This window comes from Notolepis coatsorum (genome assembly GCF_963971535.1).
Source record: "Notolepis coatsorum genome assembly, chromosome: 3".
Lineage (NCBI taxonomy): Eukaryota > Metazoa > Chordata > Actinopteri > Aulopiformes > Paralepididae > Notolepis > Notolepis coatsorum.
This window is the reverse complement of record NC_140167.1, coordinates 5,553,672-5,581,477: the sequence shown is the minus strand read 5'-3', so window position 1 is coordinate 5,581,477 and position 27,806 is coordinate 5,553,672. Positions and strand designations below refer to the sequence as shown.

Sequence of the window (27,806 nt, the reverse complement as noted above, 5' to 3'; positions counted from 1 at the left end):
ATTTGCCTATGCATACTCCTTTGCCTTACAAGTGCATTCAAAGAATAATGTAAAGTATCCTATGTACCTTTTGCTCCATTAAATACTTGATTAATACCTTTGACTGGAACCGATTTCATTGTGGGACGTGTTCATCATATTCATATATCGTGTACTGTATGGCCAGTAATTAAAGTACATAAAGCGGTAGTGGTTTAATGATACCATACTTATCAATACAGTCAGGGAATTGTACCCCTCAGTTACACTCTGCATCTTCTAACTACACACCCTTCAAGACCCCTACGCTCTGCATCTTCTAACTACACACCCTCAAGACCCCTACGCTCTGCATCTTCTAACTACACACCCTCAAGACCCCTACGCTCTGCATCTTCTAACTACACACTCTCAATACCCCTACGCTCTACATCTTCTAACTACAGACCCTCAAGACCCCTACGCTCTACATCTTCTAACTCCACGTGACTGTCTCTACGCCTCGGACCCAGAACCTGCAGTTTGGAGGAAAAGCTTCATGTTCTCAGCTCCCTTTGCCTGGAATGCATTATTTTTGTATCTGAAACTGCACACATCATTACCATTATGTGACTTTACTATAGATACAAAAAATATATATATTATGTAGAGTCATATTTAAAAAAAAAAATATTACATCCACAAGGCTTTTAGAAAGGTGGCGAACAAAAAAATATTGATGAATTAGTTTTTACGGGTCCAAAATGAATGTTGTTGTTTACATGTTGCGCGCAAGGAGCCCCGCTGCCTACTTCTCATCCCCCCTCGTATTGGATAAACATGCTGGTGCTCTAGTGTGACAGAGCAGATCACTAACGCTGTCGTGTCCCCGATGAAGACAGACAGGAGCCCTTGGATTGGTCCCCGGGGCGCTGCCCCACGCCGCAACCCATGTCTGCTCCTGGCTGCCCTGGGGGGGGGGGGGGGGGGGACGACGGGATGGGTCAAGTGCAGAGAGGTGTGTGTATGTGTGTTTGTGTGTGTGTTCCTATGTGTCGCCCATCTCGCATGTGTGTGTTCGCTGCATGTCGATGTAGCAATGTGCTACGAATAAAGACAAACTTCAAAGTCCAGTTCCACATCTAGGGGCTGAAGGTTATGATGTATAAATATACAGGAGCACCATTAACCTCTTAAGCCCTATAGCCACATTTTCGCCAAAAAATACATATCTAATTAAATGGAAGCTTGCTCCACTTCTACAAGGTCCATTTGCATGTTCTTGGTATCTATGGATCTCAGGGAATGTATTTTGTAACCAAAGGAGAATATCATATTCTTTAAATCTTTGACACCATGCTAACATTGACCAGACATGATTCATTTATCTCATTCAGCACCTTCTTGAGATCAAGTGTACGAAAAAATCTAAGCAAATTAATAAAGGGCAGATGATTTACAGGGGGTTTTGTAGATAGATACAGTACTGAATGTTGCCACCCGGACACATGCAATTTGAAATATGAATATGGAATATATGTGTATATATATTCTATATTCTATATGTACACTTAGTGGTGGAGTGTATCTTGTAGACCAGGCCCATTGCAAGCTGCTGCAGTAGTCTGACCAGTTTGTTTTGTGATTTTTGTAGTCTTGTTTTTAGTGCCTTTGAGGTGCTTTGGTACCTCACCCCTGCCCATTTTGACATCCTAGGATGGCTTAGAGTAGACGACAGAGTACAGCACATGTACATGTGTGGTGGCCGGGGTGGGGGTGCTGGGCACTGCATCCCACTCCATTCTCCTCAACCGCCTCTCTGACCATCTGGGTGTTACTGGGATTGCTCTCACCTGGTTCGAGTCCTACCTCACCGACAGAAAACAGTCCATCTCCGTCTGCAACTCCACCTCCACCCCTGCTCCAGTCAACCAAGGTGTGCCGCAGGGCTCCGTTCTTGGTCCACTCCTCTTCACTATCTACATGCTCCCCCTCGGTCACATCATCCGGAAACATGGTCTCAATTTCCACTCCTACGCTGATGACACTCAGCTCTACATCAGCACCTCACCCTCCACTCCTCTCCCCCCACAGCACCTCGTCAACTGCCTCCTTGAAATCAAGGCCTGGATGTCATCCAATTGCGTGAAACTTAATAGCAAGAAGACAGAGCTCATGGTTGTGGCTAAGCAGTCACTGCTCCGGAAGGTTGGAGATATCCTCCTAGAAGTGGATGGCTGCTCAATGAGCCCTTCCCCAGAAGTCCGCAACCTGGGTGTCATACTGGACTCCACCTTCTCTTTTCATTCCCACATCAAAACAATAACAAAATCTGCTTTTTTAAGCACTTTGAACTGCAACTTCTGTATGAAAAGTGCTATACAAATAAAGTTATTATTATTATTATTATTATTATTATTATTATTATTATTATTATTATTATTATTATTATTATTATTATTATTATTATTATTATTATTATTATTATTATTATTATTATTATTATTATTATTATTATTATTATTATTATTATTATTATTATTATTATTATTATTATTATTATTATTATTATTATTATTATTATTATTATTATTATTATTATTATTATTATTATTATTATTATTATTATTATTTCTTCCATCTCAGGAACATTTCCAGACTCCGGCCATCTCTCCCCGACTCTGTAGCAGAGACACTTATACATATATTCCGTAGGGCTACCCACCCAGCAATGCCTTAAACAGGTACCACATCACCCCCACCCTCATCCACCTCCACTGGCTTCCAGTCAAGTCCTGCATCAATTTTAAGATCCTCCTCATCACCTACAAAGCCCTTCACTCCCTGGCCCCCCGGTACCTAGCTCCATACCTAGCTTCATCCTCCATCCCTACATCCCACCCCGGAGGCTGCGGTCCTCTGACTCCGGTCTCCTCTCCATCCCCACCACCAACATGCGGACTGTCGGTCCCAGAGCCTTCTCTGTGGCCGCACCCACCCTCTGGAACTCACTCCCTCCAGACATCCGCAACGCTACATCCCTGCACTCCTTCAAATCCCACCTCAAATCTCACCTCTTCCCCAAATTTATAAATTACTCTGATTTCTCTCTTTTCTTTCCTTTTCTTTTTGACTTTGTTGTTACCTTGTTCCTCTGATCTCCCTCCCCTTAGCTGCTCCTTCCCCTTAGCCCCCCCCCCCCAATCTGTTAAGCGCCTTGGGTTTCCTGAAAGGTGCTATACAAATCCAAGAAATTATTATTATTGCTATTGACTCATGTCTAAACACAGTGTAAGGTATTTATGTATCATTATATTTGTTATAGATCAGTCTGACTCATGTGTTGATATTGCCAAACAGTTATATTGATAGAACTGTCATATAGATATTGCAGACGAGGGAAGTGCTTGAATCTGAAAAGCAGAAGGTTACTCTGTTCTGCTCTAATTCAATGTCTATTACGTCAATGGTACACCTGGCAAAAGCCTTAAGCGAAAGCTCCAGGGTGATATAAAAGCATCTCATGTACCAACTCTCCAGCCTTGGTCTACTGAAGGTGGAAAATCCAATTTGGTGGAAGGTTGACTAAATCATGTCCGTAGAATTGTCGATAACGGCAAGGCTCGCCAATACAACAACAGAGTTTGTTTTGACCTTCCACCATCAGTGCCATCAGAGAGTGAATTCTCCCAGATAATCTCAAGGCTCAGAGAGAGCACCACCTTAAGAATTTTCTCTCAAAAGAGAAAATAGCACTTGCATTGAATATCAAAGATTTGTCGGCTAGGTGGTGCAGTGGGCAAGGCGCTCACCACCAATACAGGAGACGCTGGGTTCGAGCCGAGCTCTCCGCATTGCATTCAGCTTTGCTGGTCGTTCATACTAATACATTTGGCAGTATTAGGGGTGGGAAGCTGATGGGTGGGGATCAGACGTTGTGGACAGCGACTCCTACAGGTCGGTTGGTGCGCCTGCGCAGTAGAATCAGGAAGCGGAGGGGGCCGGCGTCCCTCCAAAGCGCAGACCCCCGACGCTGAAAGATCGCGCTGTGCAGGTGAAAAGATGCGACAGCTGCTACCTCGAGTACCGGAGGGGACTCGTGCAATGTATGGCTTCGTCCACATTACAGCCGGCTTGTGGGAGGCATGGCCTAACAGCGTTTGAGACAGGGGAGGGTAGAATTGGACGATACGAAATTGGGATGGGAGAAAAATAGAAAATGGGAGAAAAAGTAGATAAAAAAAAAGAATATCAAAGATTTGCAAAGACCGAATGCAATACATTTGAATTGATTACAGTAATTCCCTACAATTTCCAGTAACCTAAACCCCTCTATTTACATTTTACATTCACATTTAGTCATTTAGCTGAACGCTTTTAATCCAAAGCGACTTACAAGTTCTGTACGACAAGTCATCAGGAAGGGCACAAATCAATCAGCTGAGTAACAATGTTCATCATCAATTCTTCCCTTTGTTAAATTGAGTTCCCATATATATTTAGTATAATAACCACACTGGTTGTTGTGTGCGGCACACAGTGGCACAGTGGTTGGCACGGCTGCCTCACAGCAAGAAGGTCCCGGGTTCGAACCCCAGCAGGGGGCCGTTCTGTGTGGAGTTTGCATGTTCTCTCCCTGTGTGTTCGTGTGGGTTTCCTCCAGGCACTCTGGTTTCCTCCCACACCATGAAGACATGCATGGTAGCAGGCAGGGACTGCAGATGAAAACTAGCTCATTAGCTAATTCTGGCACATTTACATTGATGTGGAAACTGAAGATGTTGATTAATGTGCACTGTCCCCGGGTAAAAATGTTATAAATAAACTTCAACTGTGAGCATCGAGGCTGATGATCTCAACGTCAGTGGGATTCTTTGGTACAAAACTTAAATGTAGGACATTAGCTCTCATTCTAGAAAGACTATAACTAAACTCCCAGCATTCGCACTGAGCACCCCACAACTCCTCCTCCCCCTGAACTGCTCTCGTCCCTATATTTATTGTCATGTATAATATAAGGCAGTGGTTCTCAACTGGTCTAGCCTCGGGCCCAAATGTTCTAACCACTCTGATTTATTTATAAAAAAACATTGGCGGCTGCAGCCGGTGCTTTGGTGGGAGAAGCCTGCTCTTCCTGTAATGAAAGATATCATCGCCATCATGAATAAAGTCTTTTGCAAAGAGATAAATAAAGGGCCACACCGATATTCAGGTCAGTACGATGCACACCGATATTCAGTACGATAAACACTGATATTCAGTACGATAAACACCGATATTCAGTACGATACACACCGATATTCAGTACGATACACACCGATATTCAGTACGATAAACACCGATATTCAGTACGATAAACACTGATATTCAGTACGATACACACTGATATTCAGTACGATAAACACTGATATTCAGTACGATACACACTGATATTCAGTACAATAAACACCGATATTCAGTACGATACACACCGATATTTAGTACGATAAACACCGATATTCAGTACGATAAACACAGATATTCAGTACGATAAACACTGATATTCAGTACAATAAACACCGATATTCAGTACGATAAACACTGATATTCAGTACGATACACACCGATATTCAGTACGATACACACCGATATTCAGTACGATAAACACCGATATTCAGTACGATAAACACTGATATTCAGTACGATACACACTGATATTCAGTACGATAAACACTGATATTCAGTACGATACACACCGATATTCAGTATGATAAACACGGATATTCAGTACGATACACACCGATATTCAGTACGATACACACAGATATTCAGTACGATAAACACTGATATTCAGTACGATACACACTGATATTCAGTACGATAAACACTGATATTCAGTACGATACACAGCGATATTCAGTACGATAAACACTGATATTCAGTACGATAAACACTGATATTCAGTACGATACACACCGATATTCAGTACGATAAACACCGATATTCAGTACGATAAACACCGATATTCAGTACGATAAACACAGATATTCAGTAAAATACAAACCGATATTCAGTACGATACACACAGATATTCAGTACGATAAACACTGATATTCAGTACGATACACACCGATATTCAGGTCAGTATGATAAACACTGATATTCAGTACGATAAACACTGATATTCAGTACGATAAACACCGATATTCAGTACGATAAACACCGATATTCAGTATGATAAACACCGATATTCAGTACGATACACACTGATATTCAGTACGATAAACACCGATATTCAGTACGATAAACACTGATATTCAGTACGATACACACCGATATTCAGTACGATAAACACTGATATTCAGTACGATAAACACCGATATTCAGTACGATACACACCGATATTCAGTAAAATACAAACCGATATTCAGTACGATAAACACCGATATTCAGTACGATAAACACCGATATTCAGTAAAATACAAACCGATATTCAGTACGATAAACACTGATATTCAGTACGATAAACACTGATATTCAGTACGATACACACCGATATTCAGGTCAGTACGATAAACACTGATATTCAGTACGATAAACACTGATATTCAGTACGATAAACACCGATATTCAGTACGATAAACACTGATATTCAGTACGATAAACACCGATATTCAGTACAATAAACACAGATATTCAGTACGATACACACCGATATTCAGGTCAGTACGATAAACACTGATATTCAGTACAATACACACCGATATACAGTACGATAAACACAGATATTCAGTACGATAAACACTGATATTCAGTACAATAAACACCGATATTCAGGTCAGTACGATACACACCGATATTCAGGTCAGTACGATAAACACTTATATTCAGTACGATAAACACTGATATTCAGTACGATACACAGAAATTCAGTACGATAAACACAGATATTCAGTACGATAAACACTGATATTCAGTACGATAAACACTGATATTCAGTACGATAAACACCGATATTCAGTACGATAAACACCGATATTCAGTACGATAAACACCGATATTCAGTACGATAAACACTGATTTCAGGTCAGTACGATAAACACTGATTACAGGTCAGTACGATACACACTGATTTCAGGTCAGTAATACACAATCTTTCATGCACTGTTAAAAACATGAAATAAACACAAAAAAGTGCAATAAAAGTGCAACATGGGCTAAAAACCCAATGAAATAAAATAATAATAAATAATATATGCTTCTTAGCAGATTTCTTATAGCTTAACATAACATACCTACATTTGGGGGGACTAATGGGATAACTGGGGTGCAACAAAAGTGCAACTAGGGCTAAAAACCCAATGAAATAAAATTCTAATAATAATAAATAATATATGCTTCTTTAGCAGACTTCTTAGCTTAACATCCCAGGGAACTAATGGGATAACTGGGGATGTTGTTTGCTCCTGACAAGAGTCTCAAAGTCTGGGGTGATGGTAGACAGAGCAACTCTGAGGTCGTGCTCAATGTCCAATCTGTTCCTCTGCTTTGTCTTCAGCTGGACCAGAGCTGAGAAGCCACTTTCACAAAGATAGGTAGTGCTGAATGGTAGGAGGATTTTGATTGCATGGGTGGCAGGCGATGGATACTCAGTCATCACATTACTGCACCAGAACTGGGTGAGGCTTACCTCAGTAAAATAAAAAACACACACTCAAAATGGCCCCGCGACCCACTTTTGGGTCACGACCCACCAGTTGAGACACACTGATATAAGGCATACAGACCCTCATCTGCACATTTCTTTTAAATATAAATGTTTACACTGTTTATTTGTCTCATATTTTTATATTCAGATTTCATTTGATTGCCTTTATTTTTGTCTTTCTATTATTACCCTGCCTATACCTGTCTACCTAAGTTCCTGATTAAAAACGTCCCATGGATCCTCACAGCCTAAACCCACCGAACGCAGGCGTGCGGCGGGCGGGCGATCAGTGCTTCACTTTCGCTCCCATGTTAACAGGATGTTCACACCGGCCGTGCGCGGGCGGGTCGACTCACGGGCGGGAAGCGAATTTAATCGCTTTGGTTGGGTTCACAGAAATACACTCAATATCTGCATTATTATTACCACACATATATATGTCGTTCAACCAGCTAATGTATCTGTATCTTTCCCAATACAAATAAACCATATTACTATACTTTTCAGGAGTAGGCCTACAGTCACACTGATTTCATCATTCTAAAATGTATTCTAACATTCTAATTAATTATATAATATCTGGTTATACATGCTAAATGGAACAATAGAACACTGGAACCATGGAAATCTTTAAACAATCAAACGGGGACTGACTTCGCATATAGACTAGGCATTTACAGCTGTTCCAATGTAAATGTGCCTTCCTCCGCGTGCTTTCGCGCCACTCTGAAGTCGGGACTCGTCGTGTGGATGGCCAGTGCTTGCGCCCGCGCCTGTTGGATTTTGTGCGTAATAAGTCTCTAGTCTCTTTGTTCCTGATTAAAAACCTTTCTGTGGAGCCTGAGGGAAATAAGCAGGTCTTTACCAGCGTAATGGGTTGTCCAGGCTTTCATCTCTGCTCTCTTTTCATTATGTATTGTCAGGTTTGATGTGTGATGTATTTAATATGAATGGCCAATAAATCAAATCAAATTAAAACCAACCAACCCAACCATCCATCCATGAGTATGCCTCTCATTTGTGACTGTGATCTGAGCGTATGTGTGGTGTCAAAGTGACAGAGAGCATAGAGCTAATGATACAGTATTAACAACTTGTTAATTCATAGAGCACACAGCTAATGGATACAGTATTAACAACTTGTTAATTCATAGAGCATACAGCTAATGATACAGTATTAACAACTTGTTAATTCATAGAGCATAGAGCTAATGATACAGTATTAACAACTTGTTAATTCATAGAGCATACAGCTAATGATACAGTATTAACAACGTGTTCATTCATAGAGCATACAGCTAATGATACAGTATTAACAACTTGTTCATTCATAGAGCATACAGCTAATGATACAGTATTAACAACTTGTTAATTCATAGAGCATACAGCTAATGGATACAGTATTAACAACTTGTTCATTCATAGAGCATACAGCTAATGATACAGTATTAACAACTTGTTCATTCATAGAGCATACAGCTAATGATACAGTATTAACAACTTGTTAATTCATAGAGCATAGAGCTAATGATACAGTATTAACAATTAGTTCATTCATAGTGTATTATCAATTGATTGATTGATAGGACGTGTAGCGCAGGTCAATTGTGATAATGTATGAATGCATGTTGTCTATTTTATGATTATTGTCAATTATCTTCTCATTTTATGCCGGTCTATTTTATGCTAATTTTTATGCCGGTCTATTTTTTCTGTAGATTTTATGCTCATGTTATGTCTATGTCTATTTTGTGTCTACGTAACTGCTGTGAAGCACTTTGAGCTGCCATTCTTGTATGAAAGGTGTTATACAATTAATACATTTTTCTTCCAGACCTCGGGAAATAGAGTTGGGTACATTGCACACGTAGGCCACAGAGACACCCTGTGCTAAGTGCTTGGAAGCAGAGTCAACACAACAGTGAACTTCTGAAGAGCACCTGACACAGCTTTGTTAGCAGGAAAGACGGATGTGAAAACCATCTTGTCAACAAATATTGTCTAAAATGGTAAATTTATATAACTCTTTTATCCAAAGCGCTTTACAAATGTGTTCCTCACATTCACTCACACGTTCACACACCATGCAAGGTGCCATCCTGCTCATCGGGAGCATCTAGGGGTTAAGTTTCTTGCTCAAGGACACATCGACACGCTGCCCGGGAGGAGTGGGTATCGAACCGGGAACCTTCCGACTGCCAGATGACCGCTCTACCTCCTGAGCCACTGTCGGACCTCGGTGTATCATTGGGACTCATTCTGATACCTCGAGATTGCAAGGCCGGCCGAATCCTGCTAGGTGGCAGTATCGCCTACCCTTTGAAACCTTATTTCACACTGTGTGTTACATTTTATATCATATGGTCCGGGCGGAGAAATGGTACCCGGGCAAGTGAAAGGCTTTATTCAAGCCCCTTGGGAACACGTCCAGCACACTTGATGCATAGTTTGTCCCATTTCATGTCAGGGACCCGATGGACATCAATACTGGAAGTCGCGATCAGACAATTGGAATATTAATTTAGGAATATCTCCTAGCAAAGGTAGGACTATATGACATCAATGCTACTTTTATCCTACAATGATTTCACATCGATCGCAACGATCATATGTCACATACTTCAAAACGTATGCTGTTGCTGACAATCAGAGCATCACAAAACGACCCCCCCCCCCCCAATTTGATGCCTTCATGATGAAACATAATACCTATTATATACCTTTGATTTGGAAATAGTATCGTGTCCAGGCGAGCAACGCAAGCGACTTTCGCAAAATGCACAGCTTCGAGGAATTAGCCCGGATCACTCTGAAACTACAATATTCACCACGGGATAACACGTGAACGTATACATGTAAAACGTAACTCTTTTTTACATGTTGGACGAGAGATAGTGACTGTCAAATGAGCCATAGTATTGTCTCCATAGCTATAATATAGAATATAGATATATCTCTGCAAACATCGTGATGCACCGTGAAAATGCCTATCTTTTTTTTTTTTTTTTATCCACTTTTTCTCCCATTTTCTATTTTTCTCTCATCCCAATTTTCATATCGTCCAATTCAACCCCTCCCCTGTCTTCGAACATTGTTTCTTGCCTCCCACAAGCCGGCTGCAATGTGGACCAAGTCATACATAGCACGAGTCCCCTCCGATACTCGAGGTAACAGCCGTCGCATCTTTTCACCTGCGCGGCTCGATCTTTCAGCGTCGGGGGTCTGGGCTTTGGAGGGGCCCCGCCCCCGTCGCTTCTTGATTCTACTGCGCAGGCGCACCAACCGACCTGTAGGAGTCGCTGTCCACAACGCCCGATCCCCACCCTTCAGTTTCCCTCCCCGTAATACGGCCAATGTGTATTACTGTGGACGACCAGCTAAACTGAAAGCAATGTGGAGAGCGGGGCTCGAACAGGAGGCATCCTGTTCGAGCCCAGTCTCCAGCATTCGTTGCGAGCGCCTTGCCCACTGCGCCACGTAGCCGCCCCGAAAATGCCTATCTTTTAAAGCGTGGCCCATTGACTACAGGGATGGGGATACACGCTGGCGCTGAATGAGTTAAAGGTGCTACAGTATATTTATACACCATAACATTCAGCCACTAGATGTCTTAAAGGTGCTACAGTATATTTATACACCATAACATTCAGCCACTAGATGTCTTAAAGGTGCTACAGTATATTTATACACCATAACATTCAGGCACTAGATGTCACACTAGAGCACCAGCTTGTCATTTATCAGATGCATTCCACATGGGGGAAATGGGAAGTAGGGATGGGATACATATGAACATATATATACATATACATATATGCACACAATATGTAAACAACAACATTCATTCTGGGCCTGCAAACATTTTATAAATTATTTCTCTAATCAATTATTTCTTGGGGGGAAAAGCAATCATTTTACTTTGCACCTTTCTAAAAATCTCTGTGGATGTATTATTATAATGTATTTATTTTATTATTACATACATATTTACAAAAGAGGCATACTTCCTCCAAATGTGACCAAATGCGCTTTGTACACTTCACCCGAGAAATACCTTTAGAATACTTTGCGGCAATCAAGTTATAAACTCCACATAATAAATGCACTTTGAAATAATAACAAATAAATTCGAGGGGGGTTTTGCAAACGTGCTGAAACGACAGAACGTGTCACAAACAACCAGGCGTATAATGAATTCATAATAGCCCACCGGGGGATTGCGAACCGCACGCACTCCATAATGCTCCATAATGCATTTATAATGTGCTTATTATGGCACACAATGCATTTTGAGCAACATTTCAATTAAAGTGCTGCCATTAGTATTTTCAACTCTGACTGTTTACCGGAGTCTGTTTGGAGTGGAGCGAACGAACAGCCCGTTTGTCAACTGGGACGACTGTAGCCTACTGTAGCCGCAGCTGTGGTTTAATTAATAACCCGGAGTGTTTCAGAGGGTTTCACACATGGATTCTGCTGGCAGGGTAAATAAACATCCCTCTGTACAAACACTGGAATTTAAAGGCTAAAAATAAAGAAATTCCTCCACCAGAATGCAGGAAATTAAGTCTTTGTAACAAAATAATTCCTGGTGGGGGACCCCCACTTAGAAAGTGGCCTGACCGGGGCTATATTTCACACTATATTTCCCAGCCTGGTTATGTGAGTTGTCAATGGACAACAACATGCTGTGTGTGTGTGTGTGTGTGTGTGTGTGTGTGTGTGTGTGTGTGTGTGTGTGTGTGTGTGTGTGTGTGTGTGTGTGTGTGTGTGTGTGTGTGTGTGTGTGTGTGTGTGTGTGTGTGTGTGTGTGTGTGTGTGTGTGTGTGTGTGTGTGTGTGTGTGTGTGCGCGTGCGTGCGTGTGTGTGTGTGTGTGTGACAAATAAAGACTTTGACTTTTTGAAGAAAAAAAAACGCTTGATGATCTAAGCTCGAAACGAGAATGGATGCTTTAAACAAAAAACATCTTATAATAGGTCCACAAGATCTACCCAGAGAGGGGACTGTACTGTGCCGTTTAGGTCCAGCTCCTTCAGTCAGTCCTGTTTTGCAGTCAGAGCCACTCAGTTCTGGAACGTCCTACCAACTGAAATAAGGCACTGTGTGCTACTGTACCTACCACACCTTTACAGAAAAAACTCAAGACCTGGTTATTAACCAATCAAACATGTGATCACTTTAAATCAGTTCATTGTGTATTTTGTTATTGCTTTTACTATTATGTTGGATTGTGTAAATACTGTGTTTTGAATGAATGAATGAATGAAAACTTTATTTAACAGATTGCAGAATGGGTACAATACAGTACGGCTCAATACATACAATTGTTAAGGGGATGCAGACCTGAGAAAGACGTTTGTCTTGTTTCCATCAGGGTCCGTCAGGGTTTTACTTTTAATGCTTCTGTTGTATTGTTGGTCTCATAAAAAAGGACTACAGTTGCGAATTAGCCAGCTGGCTAAAACTGACACATTTACAGAAATGTTTATTAATGTGTACTGTCCTTTTTTTTAAATAAACTGAAACTGAAGCCCTTGTCATTTCAAAATACTAACATGAATCATCGGATCTTCAAGATCCTGGCCTCAATTCCGGCAACCTGTGTTCATCCAAAGCTTGAGGCTGATGAAGTGAGAGGTGCACTTTCCTCTGCGGGTCAGTCAGTCCTCTTGGACTTTTTTAATAACTTTCTTTCATTTGTATAACCTATCCAGGCCTGCATTTTCTGAGTCCATAGAGATTCAGGCCAGACATCAACCTGTACAGATTCAGGCCAGACATCAACCTGTACAGATTCAGGTCAGACATCAACCTCTACAGATTCAGGCCAGACATCAACCAGTACAGATTCAGGTCAGACATCAACCTGTACAGATTCAGGCCAGACATCAACCAGTACAGATTCAGGCCAGACATCAACCTGTACAGATTCAGGTCAGACATCAACCTGTACAGATTCAGGTCAGACTTCAACCTGTACAGATTCAGGTCAGACTTCAACCTGTACAGATTCAGGCCAGACATCAACCTGTACAGATTCAGGTCAGACTTCAACCTGTACAGATTCAGGTCAGACTTCAACCTGTACAGATTCAGGCCAGACTTCAACCAGTACAGATTCAGGCCAGACATCAACCTGTACAGATTCAGGCCAGACATCAACCTCTACAGATTCAGGTCAGACTTCAACCTGTACAGATTCAGGTCAGACTTCAACCAGTACAGATTCAGGTCAGACATCAACCTGTACAGATTCAGGTCAGACTTCAACCTGTACAGATTCAGGTCAGACTTCAACCTGTACAGATTCAGGTCAGACTTCAACCTGTACAGATTCAGGTCAGACATCAACCTGTACAGATTCAGGTCAGACATCAACCTGTACAGATTCAGGTCAGATATCAACCTGTACAGATTCAGGTCAGACATCAACCTGTACAGATTCAGGTCAGACATCAACCTGTACAGATTCAGGTCAGACATCAACCTGTACAGATTCAGGTCAGACTTCAACCTGTACAGATTCAGGTCAGACTTCAGCTGCTTCTGTCATTAGTGGTGAATGGGGCACGTACAGAGAAAACCACCCATTTGCAGGGAGGTGATTTCATACCTGGTTGCACTGTGTTTTAATGATGCCATGTTAAGAGTAAAGGTAAAATGTCCTCGGTTGTGCTATTATGTGCTATATATATATATATATATTAATTAGTGCTGTCAATCGATTAAAATATTTAACTCGATTAATTGCATGATTGTCCATAGTTAACTCGCGATTAATCGCAATTTAATCGCATTTTTTTTTTTTTACCATAAACTGATATTTTTCAAGTTTTAATACTCTTATCAACATGAGAGTCAACAAATGCTTGCTTTAGGCAGCCATTTAACACAAAAGGATGACCCATTGCAAATGTGCATCAAATTCAAAACAGAGTGATGCACAAAATAACTTAAAAGAAAATAATAATTTAAAACAATGAATAGAGTGCATGAAATAATAGGGGAAAGAAAACGTTAGGAACGTGTTACATTAACCCACACAAGGGCTGAGAACACAGACCCCGCCACCCCCCCTCTCTCTCTCACACACACACACTGCACACACACACACACACACACACACACACACACACACACACACACGCACACACACACGCACACACACACACACACACACACACGCACGCACGCACGCACACACACGCACACACACACGCACACACACACACACGCACGCACACACACACACACACACACACACACACACACACACACACACACACACACACACACACACACACACACACACACACACGTTGAGTCAGAAACAAACATAGTATTAATGAGAGTATCAATAATACACCTGAGTGAAGTCTAATAAAAAAAAGTTTAAAGATTTTTTTTATTTTTTATTTATTTGAAAAAGTTAATCGCGAGTTAAAAAAGATAGTGGCGTTAATAGAATCGGGCGATAACGCGTTAATACCGTGTTAATACCGTGTTAACTTTGACAGCCTTAATATTAATGCGTTCTCTGTATTACGACTTACGAGTGCAGTAATGTTGTTGTAACACTATGGGGCGCTCTAACTAAAGGTAGAGGCGCACATCTGTTTCACCGTGCTGAGCCTATAAAAGGGGTGTGTCCACCTGCTCAGCTCTCTCTCTCTTCCTCTCTCAGCTGCACCTTGAAGTAGCAGGTGCACGCTGCAACAATGTTTATGACCAATGTGAAATAAACCAAGCCAAAAAGGCTAAAGAGTTCACCTTTGTACCTGGTTGTCACAGGAAGTAATCAATCATAGAAATATGTTTTTCCTCTCCAAATAGACTGCTAAAGGTACTGTAACTGGTATTTTTGGTTAAAATAAGTGTTAAATAGCTCTACATTCCAACAGTCATCCCTGATATAGAGTGTCTGGTCAGTAACATGGGTCTCCCAGTCCCTCCACTCTGCAGTAAACAGACATCACTGATATAGAGTGTCTGGTCAGTAACATGGGTCTCCCAGTCCCTCTGCTCTACAGTAAACAGCCATCACTGATATAGAGTGTCTGGTCAGTAACATGGGTCTCCCAGTCCCTCTGCTCTACAGTAAACAGCCATCACTGATATAGAGTGTCTGGTCAGTAACATGGGTCTCCCAGTCCCTCCGCTCTGCAGTAAACAGTCATCACTAATATAGAGTGTCTGGTCAGTAACATGGGTCTCCCAGTCCCTCCACCCTACACACTGTCGGAGTGTAGAGCTATTATTACAACATGTAGACCACTTATTTTAACAAAATAAATACCCCTTACAGCACCTCTAACGGTCCCATATTATACCTATTATAATGTGTACACACACATGTGATGGTCTCTGGTGGGCCTGCCAACACTCAGACAGTGAAACAAGACCACCAGCCCGTACTCACAAACCTTTTAACGAGCCCTCTGGACTTCTGTTAACTTCTGACATCTGACGTCACACCAAACGCTCGTTGCATAATCCTTGACTCGCGTGTGCGTGTTGAAAACCGTGGGTGTACAAAATGGCGGCTTTCTCGTAAACATTATTTTCTACCTAAATGATATATTTTATGGGGGAAACAGGATTTGAAATGGCTGGATCTTGAGTCTTATTTGATCTGCCTAGTTTGACTAGTCTGCCTGATCTGGATTCACCTTAAAATGTGTAAGTACGTACTTATCAAGGTGCATATTGTATGTTATGTTATAGCCATGAGTAATATATTGACATGTTTGTTTGTTTACAAAAAGGTCCAATGTGTACATATTACAAATTATGTAATATATTGACATGTTTGTTTACGAAAAGGTCCAATGTGTACATAATTATTACAAATAAGTAATATATTGACGTATTTAGGTCTCTCAATTGCACAGCCCTGCTAAATATCCCATCCTGTAAATATTCAACACTGTATTGTGATTTTTATTCTAATTAGTGTATATACCTGACCTGGCCTATTCCTATTACTATTTTTATTTTATTATTCTATTCTATTCTATTGTGCTTCTATGTTAATTTAGTTTATATTCCATCTGTCCATCAATGTCCTTTCTGATTCTGATACAAAAAATACGTTTATTTTGTACATTATCTAACGTTAACACAAACCTAAACTAACGTTACAACGAACCTAAAGTTACTTTAGGTTCGTGTTAACGTTAGATAATGTACAAAATAAACGTATTTCCGGTGGTTTAGACGTCGCTCTTTTATTTTGAAACCCCCCGACCGGAAGTATAGTAGATACTTCGTTATCTGCTTTAGTGTCACTGACTGAGCCCAGACAGGAGTGGTTCGGCAAAAAATAGTTCTGAGTATATTTGCTTAGAAAACGTAATTGTTGAATTAAATTATTTTTTATTTCTCCACGTGGTAAATACACAGGTCACAACATGTTTACAGGAACGTTTTGGAGTTGTATTTGGAGTGTATTTCGTGACTGTAGGGGACTGTAGGGAACTTCAGGGTAAAGGACTGACCCACTTCCAGTGATGAAGCTAAGCTACGCTAACGGAGCGGCTGTTCCCTAAGCCTACTGCACGCACAGAGAAGAAAAGGGTATGTATCTTCTTGTCTAACTCCAGGGAAGATGGCAAATAAGCTAATAAGCTAGTTTTCCTTTAACACTTTGAGTGCCAACAACGAGAAATCTCGTTGTTGGCCGCCATGCGTTAAGTGCCAATGAAGAGAAATCTCCTTATTTAATCGTTATTGCTTTTATTAGCGATATCCATTAATTTGTCATCAATCCAGGCTCACGTTATAATTGGGACTGGCTCTGACCTCGAAAAGGGCAAATACCGCCCCCTATTGTCTCCCGGATGGTATTGCACCCATTGGATTGGACTCAATGGAAATGCATGGGAAATAAAATACCCGGATTCCACATTTTACTTCTCAGGCATGTAACCCGAGACGATTGCATTCATTGTGGACCCTCAGAGCAGCGTGGAATATGTGTTTCGAGTACATAACGTTGGATCAATAAACGCGATCGATATTTGGAATGGCGATCAGGAATTGGAATAATATTTTTGCAGAACATCTGATGTGAGGCAAGGAATCTATTTTACCAGTCTTGGGGTAATCAGATGTTTTTTTCAGATATTTCACAACGTGTCCCCTATGTGTGTATGTATGTGTGTATATGACGTTAGCGCTGACCAGGTTCAGCCCACTTCTCTAGCATGCATAAGTAGTACACATATACTATCGATAATCTAGCGTTTATTTGAAAACGATTCATAAATCAGCCAGAAAATGACAACGTGTTGTGTGTATTACACTAAAGAGCTATTCCTGCGGAATCTTTTCTTTTTAGGGTTGGTCAGGGTGGGTGTCTCTTAGTCTAGTGGTGAGAGCTGTGTTTGTATCAGGGTGTGTGTCTTAGTCTAGTGGTGAGAGCTGTGTTTGTATCAGGGTGTGTGTCTTAGTCTAGTGGTGAGAGCTGTGTTTGTATCAGGGTGGGTGGGTGTCTTAGTCTAGTGGTGAGAGCTGTGTTTGTATCAGGGTGGGTGTCTTAGTCTAGTGGTGAGAGCTGTGTTTGTATCATGGTGGGTGTCTTAGTCTAGTGGTGAGAGCTGTGTTTGTATCAGGGTGGATGTCTTGGTCTAGTGGTGAGAGCTGTGTTTGTATCAGGGTGGGTGTCTTAGTCTAGTGGTGAGAGCTGTGTTTGTATCAGGGTGGGTGTCTTAGTCTAGTGGTGAGAGCTGTGTTTGTATCAGGGTGGGTGTCTTAGTCTAGTGGTGAGAGCTGTGTTTGTATCAGGGTGGGTGTCTCTTAGTCTAGTGGTGAGAGCTGTGTTTGTATCAGGGTGGGTGTCTTAGTCTAGTGGTGAGAGCTGTGTTTGTATCAGGGTGGGTGTCTTAGTCTAGTGGTGAGAGCTGTGTTTGTATCATGGTGGGTGTCTTAGTCTAGTGGTGAGAGCTGTGTTTGTATCAGGGTGGGTGTCTTAGTCTAGTGGTGAGAGCTGTGTTTGTATCAAGGTGGGTGTCTTAGTCTAGTGGTGAGAGCTGTGTTTGTATCAGGGTGGGTGTCTTAGTCTAGTGGTGAGAGCTGTGTTTGTATCAAGGTGGGTATCTTAGTCTAGTGGTGAGAGCTGTGTTTGTATCATATCCGGGTGGGTGGGTGTCTTAGTCTAGTGGTGAGAGCTGTGTTTGTATCAGGGTGGGTGTCTTAGTCTAGTGGTGAGAGCTGTGTTTGTATCAGGGTGGGCATCTTAGTCTAGTGGTGAGAGCTGTGTTTGTATCATATCAGGGTGGGTGTCTTAGTCTAGTGGTGAGAGCTGTGTTTGTATCAGGGTGGGTGTCTTAGTCTAGTGGTGAGAGCTGTGTTTGTATCAGGGTGGATGTCTTAGTCTAGTGGTGAGAGCTGTGTTTGTATCAGGGTGGGTGGGTGTCTTAGTCTAGTGGTGAGAGCTGTGTTTGTATCAGGGTGGGTGGGTGTCTTAGTCTAGTGGTGAGAGCTGTGTTTGTATCAAGGTGGGTGTCTTAGTCTAGTGGTGAGAGCTGTGTTTGTATCAGGGTGGGTGTCTTAGTCTAGTGGTGAGAGCTGTGTTTGTATCAGGGTGGGTGTCTTAGTCTAGTGGTGAGAGCTGTGTTAGTATCAGGGTGGGTGTCTTAGTCTAGTGGTGAGAGCTGTGTTTGTATCAGGGTGGGTGTCTTAGTCTAGTGGTGAGAGCTGTGTTTGTATCAGGGTGGGTGTCTTAGTCTAGTGGTGAGAGCTGTGTTAGTATCAGGGTGGGTGTCTTAGTCTAGTGGTGAGAGCTGTGTTAGTATCAGGGTGGGTGTCTTAGTCTAGTGGTGAGAGCTGTGTTAGTATCAGGGTGGGTGTCTTAGTCTAGTGGTGAGAGCTGTGTTTGTATCAGGGTGGGTGTCTTAGTCTAGTGGTGAGAGCTGTGTTTGTATCATATCAGGGTGGGTGTCTTAGTCTAGTGGTGAGAGCTGTGTTTGTATCAGGGTGGGTGTCTTAGTCTAGTGGTGAGAGCTGTGTTTGTATCAGGGTGGGTGTCTTAGTCTAGTGGTGAGAGCTGTGTTTGTATCATATCAGGGTGGGTGTCTTAGTCTAGTGGTGAGAGCTGTGTTTGTATCATATCAGGGTGGGTGTCTTAGTCTAGTGGTGAGAGCACTTGCCCGTGACCACAATCATTGTTAGTTTGTCTCCTGGCTATAACATAATGCATATTATGTACCTTTTTTCCTGTGGTCGATTAGTACTTTGTTTACGTTTTTCTGATGAGAGCGTGTCGCTGATCCAGCTCCGGGACCCTACGCGCCCACCCTACGCGACTCGTATGTTTCTGACAACATTTCATAAAAATGTTTACGAGATAGATATTGCTGGATCTTGAGTCATTATTTGATCTGACTGCAACGTCTAGTTTGCCAGTTTGATCTGAATTCCGTTTGATCATTCATGCGCAGTTCGGGGAGCGGGAGCCGCTCGTTTTGCATTTAAAGGTACAGACACAGAAACAGCCGGTGGAGAACAGGACTGACACAGAGGGGTATAGAGGCGTCATGCTAGAACACATCATCTGAGCGTCTTAGTCAAAGTCATGTTTCGGGACCTCAGAGGCGTATATTAACTAGGGGTGTAAAGTAGGGCTGACCCCTATTAGTCGATTAGTCGACTAATCGGTCGAAAGGAGCCGTAGTCGAATATATACAAAAAAGATTATTTTAATTTTTTTATTTAATTTTTGTATCATTCTTTCCGAAAGAAAAGAGGCCTAGAAGCGTGGCTAACGCTAATGGCACGCATACCAGAGGCTAACTGCCTACGAAAACAGGCACAGGGGCACTGAAAGAGGATTTCACCCGTCTAATGAACACACTAGACTAGACAAATATCAAGATGTATCCATCAGTGGACCAATTGCATGCTTTTGCAGAGGACAAGAAGCCTTCAGTCGACTCCTTCAGACATTAAGCACCCCCACAGCCCAAATGGAATGATAAAACATTTAAAAAAATATATATTTAAAAAAATATATTTAAAATATTATACTTTTATATTTTTTTTTGTCGACCAATAGTCGACTAACGGCAAATTTTGGCCAATCATAGTCGACCATCCAAATCCTTAGTCGGGGATAGCCCTAGTGTAAAGGTACATGTATCCGTACCGAACCGTTTCACTGTGTACCGTACCGAACGGCTGTGTACCAAACAAATACAACAGTATGTTAACCACTAACGACCGCCCACCGGAGGCTGTTTTGTTTTTTTCACAATCTAAAATAATAATTATTATTATTATTATTATTATTATTATTATTATTAAATTTTTTTTACAAGTACATTATTAATTTCAATATAGAATATTCGTTGACAGCCCTACAAGTACAATTAGTTACTGCACACTACATCACCCCTGAGTGGAACATGGAAAGCCAAACTTTCCCCCCACTGTACCGAAAAAGCCGTACCGAACCTTGACTTCAAAACCGAGGTACGTACCGAACCGTGGTTTTTTGTCTACCGTTACACCCCTAGTGTGTTAACTTGATCTGGGAAAACGGCAGGAGGAGAACCTCTTCCCTCTGAGTTCCACAAAGTGATTCGGTGGACAGAGTAGCCAACACTTCCTCCCCCGACCAGAGCACATGTCACCAGAGATTAGGGCTGTTGTACCGAATGTCATTTTTATTAAATTTTTTTACATTCAAAGCTTCTATTGAAGTTTTCGAATGAAGCTTCGAATGTCTGTCATCATATTTTATGACATAATCATAAAAATTATTAAAAGAATAAATCAAACAAAATCCTCAATTTGAATAAAGTGATTAATCTGATTAAATTTGTCTTTTATTACATCAACTTTTTTTTTGTATCCACTTTTTCTCCTTCTTTTTCAGTTTTTCTCCCATCCCAATTTAGTCGTGCCAATTCCCCCCTCCCCTGTCTTGATCGTTGCTCGCATGATGTGCCCCCCACTGGTCGGTCGTAGGGAGGGTTGAAGAATCTATCGCATGTCCCCTCCGATACATGCAGAGTCAGCCAGCCACTTCTTTTCACCTGCCAGCGCGGACTCTCATTGGCGAGGTGTGGGAGGCTCACACTACCCTCGACATCTCCTGTCCTTGCTGTGCAGGCGCCCTGACCGACCTGTAGGAGTCGCTGTTTACAACGACCAGATTACCACCCCACCGGCTTCCCTCCCGCTGACTCTGCCAATTGAGCCAGTATGACGGCCGGCCAAAGCCGGAAGCAACGCTGACAGCCGGATTCGATACCGGTGTCTCACGCGTTGATGACGAGCGCTTAGACCGCTGCGCCACCCAGCCGCACCTTAAATCAACTTTCTTTAATGAATATAACTCGTTGGTTTTTTCAACAGCACCAAGCGGATGCACACAGGCTGCTACATCATTTATGATAAATATTTAAATGTTATTTAAATGTTTATGACGAGTCATACTATAATAGTATAATACTAGAATATTAGTGTAGCCTAGGGCTGTCCCCGACTAAGGATTTGGATGGTCGACTATGATTGGCCAACATTTGCCGTTAGTCAACTATTGGTCGATTAAAAAAATAAAAAATAAAAATAAAAAAGTATAATATTTTTAATATTAATTTTTAATAATATATATATATATTTTTTTTTATCATTCCATTTGGGCTGTGGGGGTGCTTAATGTCTGAAGGAGTCGACTGAAGGCTTCTTGTCCTCTGCAAAAGCATGCTGATGGATACATCTTGATATTTGTCTAGTCTAGTGTGTTCATTAGATGGGTGAAATCCTCTTTCAGTGCCTCTGTGCCTGTTTTCTTAGGCAGTTAGCTTCTGGTATGCGTGCCATTAGCGTTAGCCACGCTTCTAGGCCTCTTTTCTTTTGGAAAGAATGATTCGATTATATTCTACTAAGAGGTTGGCCAGTCGACTACGGCTCCTTTCGGCCGATTAGTCGACTAATCTCCTAATAGGGGTCAGCCCTAGTGTAGCCTAATCTTTATCTGCAACTGTGAAGAAAAAACCCCATTGGTTTAAACAGAATGAACAGACACATACAAAAAAAGAATGTTGATTAGAATTAGAATGTCAACGTTATGAATGAAGCTTCGAAGCGTCCAACTATTCGGTACAGCCCTACCAGAGATATTTTAAGAAAATCCCTGTTTCACCAAATCGTGTAATTAATAGCTCCGAGGCCCTTTTGTGACTTCACGGGAACATTAGCGGGTTGAGTAATAATTCAGAGATCGAAAAGAGATAATAATATGGGACCTTTAATATCCTGCACGATATCTCCGCCAGTTGGCTTCATTTGAACACACGACAAAAAGTACAACTATATCGAAAAATGAATGTGTAAGAAGAGCATACTGAGGCAGGCACTGTGTATCTGCCCCTGGCCAGTTTACAGAGGCGAGCACCGTGTGCCCTGGTGGTCAGTGTTACAATCACGTCCAGAGCGCTCCCGTAATGTAGAAGAAGATCAAATCAAAAACCAAAACTAAAGCCTCGATACTTTAAAAAAAGAAAACGTGACTTCTGATTGTACAGACAGACGTATGAAGCACGGAACAGAAAAACAACACAAACAATAACTTAGAAATCTCCCAAATCTCCCAAATGTCTTTTTCCCTTTTTTTCTTTTTTTTACCAAGGAATATAAAAAGGTTGCTGAATTGTAACTAGTCCAGCCGGTTTGTATAAATTATATTTCTCGAAGACACACAGGGGTTCGAAATATATATATATATATATATACTGTACAAGCATCCTGTCGGGTAAGAGTCGTCGCCGGTACAAACACTGCTCCCCACCCCCCAAGAAAAAAACCCATCATTGGGGGGGGCGCCCCCCAGTGGCGCACCGCATACTGCCTCGCAGACCTACGCGGCCGTCCCAGGTTCGCCTCCCCCGCTCCCGGGCTGATTTGTCACATGTCCTCCCCCCACACCCTCTCCCGTTCTCCCTCTCCTCTGTCGGTCTTGTATGACCAATAAAAGCTGTAGAAATGCTCAAAAATCATGTGCATCTGAAGTCCGCCTCCTGGACCATGTTCTTGCAGTACACCGTGCCCAGGGGACACTCCCGCAGGAAGCCCGCGCCGCCGCCCCCGTTAGCGGTGTAAACAGGCTGAAGAACGGAACGGAACTCTCCCTCGACGAGGAGCCGCTCGTTGTTCAGCGACACGATCTGGAAGCTGGCCTCCGTCGTCGTCATCTCCAGGATGGAGGTGTCCTTCTTGGTGCCCGCCTCGCCGTAGTCCTCGTCGTCTTTCCTGCGGCCCCGGTTGTACTTCCACTTGTCGGCGGCGGGGAAGTGCCTCCCCCCCCCCTTCTTGCCGTGGTGCGTGTGCCAGCAGAAGACGCCGAGCAGCAGCACCAGCACCACCACGACGGCGCCGCCGATCAGCCCCGCCAGCAGGAAGGGCGAGCCGGGGCCCCGCTGGGTGGCCTGCTCGGGGCCCGTGGGGAACAGCCCCTTGTTGTTGCTGTCGCGGTCGTTGGGGTCCGTCGGCGGGGAGGCGGCCGCGGCCGGGGTCGTGGTGGCCTCCGTGCACACAGTGTCGTCCTTGGGCCGGTAGTTGTTGAACGCGTCCAGGGGGATGACGCAGATGCGATAGGTGGACCGGGGCTCCAGGTTGGCCAGGCGGATGCCGCGGTGCTCGCCGCCCACCATCCTCTCGCGCACCGTGTCGCCCACCAGGCTGGGGCCCATCCTGGCCCACGTCACCTTGTAGGCGGTGACCGGGAAGGCGGTGGACGACCCCCAGCTCACGTGGATGGCCGAGCCGTTGAGGATGGCAAAGGTGACCCTCAGGCCGCTCTCCCCCCTCCTCCGCGGCGGCGGGTCGTCCAGGCGCGGCGGCCGCATAGTCCTCGGCCTTCCTCCTCCGTCTCTCGTCGGGTAAACGGGGCGGAGGGAGGCGGCCCGTGTGGTGGTGGAAGGGGGCGGCCCGGTGGGCGTGGAGGGCGGACGGTAGGGAGTCAGGGAAGGGGAGGGAGGCGGGGAGGGAGCACCGGAGGTGGTGGGCAGCGGTGGGGCGGGGGGCGGCGTGCCGAGGGGACACTGGACCAGCTCGGCGCTGAGCTCCCGGATCACCATGCCCCGCAGCCGCTCGGGCTTCTGGCACATGAAGCCGCGCACGTTCAGCGACGCCGGCAGCGACCGCAGCCACTCCGCCACCCAGCGGATGGCGCAGTCGCAGCGCCACAGGTTGTTGCGCACGGTCAGCTGCCGCAAGGCGTCGAGGCCGTCGAACACCCCCGGCGTCAGCGACTGCAGCTGGTTGCCCGAGATGTCCAGCCGCTCCAGCTTGCGCAGCTCGGCGAACGCCCCCGCCGGGATCCGGTTCATCTGGTTCTCCTGGAAGTTCAGCTTCACCAGCACCTCGCCCGGCAGGAACGGCGGCGGGTAGGTGAGCGAGTTGCGCGCCAGCGACAACTCCCGCAGGGTGACCAGGTCCCGGAAGGTGCCCGGCGCCACGCCCTCGTCCGTCAGCAGGTTGCCGTCGAGCAGCAGGCGCTCCAGGCGGGTGACGTTGCGGAAGGCCTCCTCGGCGATGACGGCGATGCGGTTCTCGTCCAGCCGCAGCTCCTTCAGGTCCTCCGGCAGGCCGATGGGCACGCTGCTCAGGTGGTTCTTGGTGAGGAACAGCATGGTGAGGCTGAGCGCCTCGCGGAAGGCGCCCTCCTCCACGCCGACGGTGGAGATGGAGTTGTCGTCCAGGTGCAGTTCCTCGAGCCGGAGGAGCTGCGCCAGCGCCGCCCGCGAGATGGTCTGGATGTTGTTCTCCTGCAGGTGGAGCACCCGCGTGTTCTTGGGCAGGTTGACGGGGAACTCGTCCAGCCGGTTGCCGTAGAGGAACACCGTCTCGATGGAGGCGACGTGGTGGAGCTCCGGCGGGAAGCCGGCGTTGTTGATCTGGTTGTTGTGCAGGTAGAGGGTCTTGTAGCCCTCGCCGAGGCCCCGCGGCGCGGAGGTCAGGGCGCGCTCGTTGCAGTAGACGAAGGTGCGGTCGCAGCGGCACTCCTCGGGGCAGTTGTCGGATGAGGAGGTTCCCCGGGAGAACTGGAGGTGGAGGCCCAGCAGGATGGGTATCCACGGCCGGAGGAAGGAGGCCCAGTCCTTCCTACTCCACGGACGCCACTGCGTCTCCATTTTGTTTTTTTTAAAACAGAGGATCACATGAAGAAAACTTAAAAATAGAGGAATAAAACCAACCAAATCCAAAAAGGAAAAAAAAATGGTGAGGAGTTAGTATCGGATTAAAAAAAAATATCCAATACGACTCAAGTTCTCTCACCGGATGCTCGGTTTACTACAGCAGTCCGCATGGCCAGGTGCTGGAGAAGGTATAATCCCTTGGTAATTAGCGGTCCTCCTGAGAGAGCAAGCGGTCTCGTTAAGCGGCGCGCTTCCCCTGTCTGTCCACTGGGGGAGCCGGTCGGGCTCGTCTCACATACAGGCCTTCGGGTCGGAGCTTGTTTCAAACACGAGCGCGGCTGTGACACCGTACGGGAAACGTGCTCCTCTCCTCCTCTCCTCGTCTCCTTCTCTCCTCGTCTCCTCCTCTCCTCCTCTCCTCACGTTACACACTGCCGGGCCCAGACCGACGACGAGGCCTCCCGTCCGCTTGATGTTTGAATCCCGCGACCTAAACAAAACACAGTAAATGGGAAAATCAGTGGCTTTGCTTAGCGTCCGAGCGCTCTGCTCTGCTCTCCGGGAAACAGGCAGAGGAAACTCTTAATAATAATAATAATAATAATAATAATAATAATAATAATAATAATAATAATACTATATTCAATTTGTAGGGCTTTATATATATATGCTATATATTTGTGGAACATATCTCAGTGTAGAAGAACATAGGAACTAGTAAGAGAGGAAAAAATAACATAAAATAAGAAGGGCTAAAACTAGTAAAAGAGTAAAATAACATAAAATAAGAAGGGCTAAAACTAGTAAAAGAGTCAAAATAACATAAAATAAGTAGGGCTAAAACTAGTAAAAGAGTAAAATAACATAAAATAAGAAGGGCTAAAACTAGTAAAAGAGTAAAAAGAACATAAAATAAGAAGGGCTAAAACTAGTGAAAGAGAAAAAAGAACATAACATAAGAAGGGCTAAAACTAGTAAAAGAGTAAAATAACATAAAATAAGAAGGGCTAGAACTAGTAAAAGAGTAAAAAGAACATAACATAAGAAGGGCTAAAACTAGTAAAAGAGTAAAATAACATAAAATAAGAAGGGCTAAAACTAGTAAAAGAGTAAAAAGAACATAAAATAAGTCGTTCTAAAACTATTAAAAGAGTAAAAAGAACATAAAATAAGAAGGGCTAAAACTATTAAAAGAGTAAAAAGAACATAAAATAAGTCGTTCTAAAACTATTAAAAGAGTAAAAAGAACATAAAATAAGTCGGGCTAAAACTATTAAAAGAGTAAAAAGAATGCAAAATGTGTGGAGGTAAAACTAGATAGAAATCAACAAAAGGCTCTATTAAAAATATGTGTTTTGAGGCCCTTTTTAAACGCATCCACCCCGAGTCCCACACAGTGAAAGCACTGTGATTGGGTGGACAGAGTAGAGGACATGATGTCACCAGAGATATTTTAAGAAAACCCCTGTTTCACTAAATGGTGTAATTAATAGCTCCGAGGCCTTTTGTGACTTCACAGGAACATTAGCGGGTTGAGTAATAATTCAGATGCAATCACACTGCGAGCCATAATCTCATGTGAAGAAAAGATAATAATAATAAATAGATAAATAAAAGCAGCGATGCAGAGCGGATGCTCGGGGTTATATATACGAAGATGAACAGATAAATAGCTGAATACTTAATCAGATGCACTGGTGCGTCTAAATTAAATCGGTGGTTCTCTGGTTAAAAAAAAAAACGAAACATGAAAGCTGAGATGTTTGCGGGAGCGGGACGTCAAGGGGAGGCTCTCTCTCTCTCTCTCTCTCTCTCTCTCTCTCTCTCTCTCTCTCTCTGTCTCTCTCTCTCTCTCTCCCTCTATCTATCACTCTCTCTCTCTCTCCCGCTCTCTCACTCTATCTATCTCTCTCTCTATGTATCTCTCCCTCTCTCTCTCTCTCTCTCTCTCTCTCTCTCTGTCTCTCTCTCTGTCTCTCTGTCTCTCCCTCTCTCTCTCTCTCTCTCTCTCTCTCTC

At 43.6% G+C, this 27,806-nt stretch overlaps 1 protein-coding gene across 1 annotated transcript; it reads right to left on the bottom strand.

The window, feature by feature from the left end:
- Positions 1–23,593: 23,593 nt before the first annotated feature.
- LOC311225617 (leucine-rich repeat transmembrane protein FLRT2) lies at positions 23,594–26,233 on the bottom strand. Its single transcript, XM_084310998.1, has one exon. The coding sequence runs from the start codon at positions 25,781–25,783 to the stop codon at positions 23,645–23,647; it is 2,139 nt and encodes a 712-aa protein (XP_084167124.1). The 5' UTR covers positions 25,784–26,233; the 3' UTR covers positions 23,594–23,644.
- Between the last annotated feature and the right edge of the window lie 1,573 nt (positions 26,234–27,806).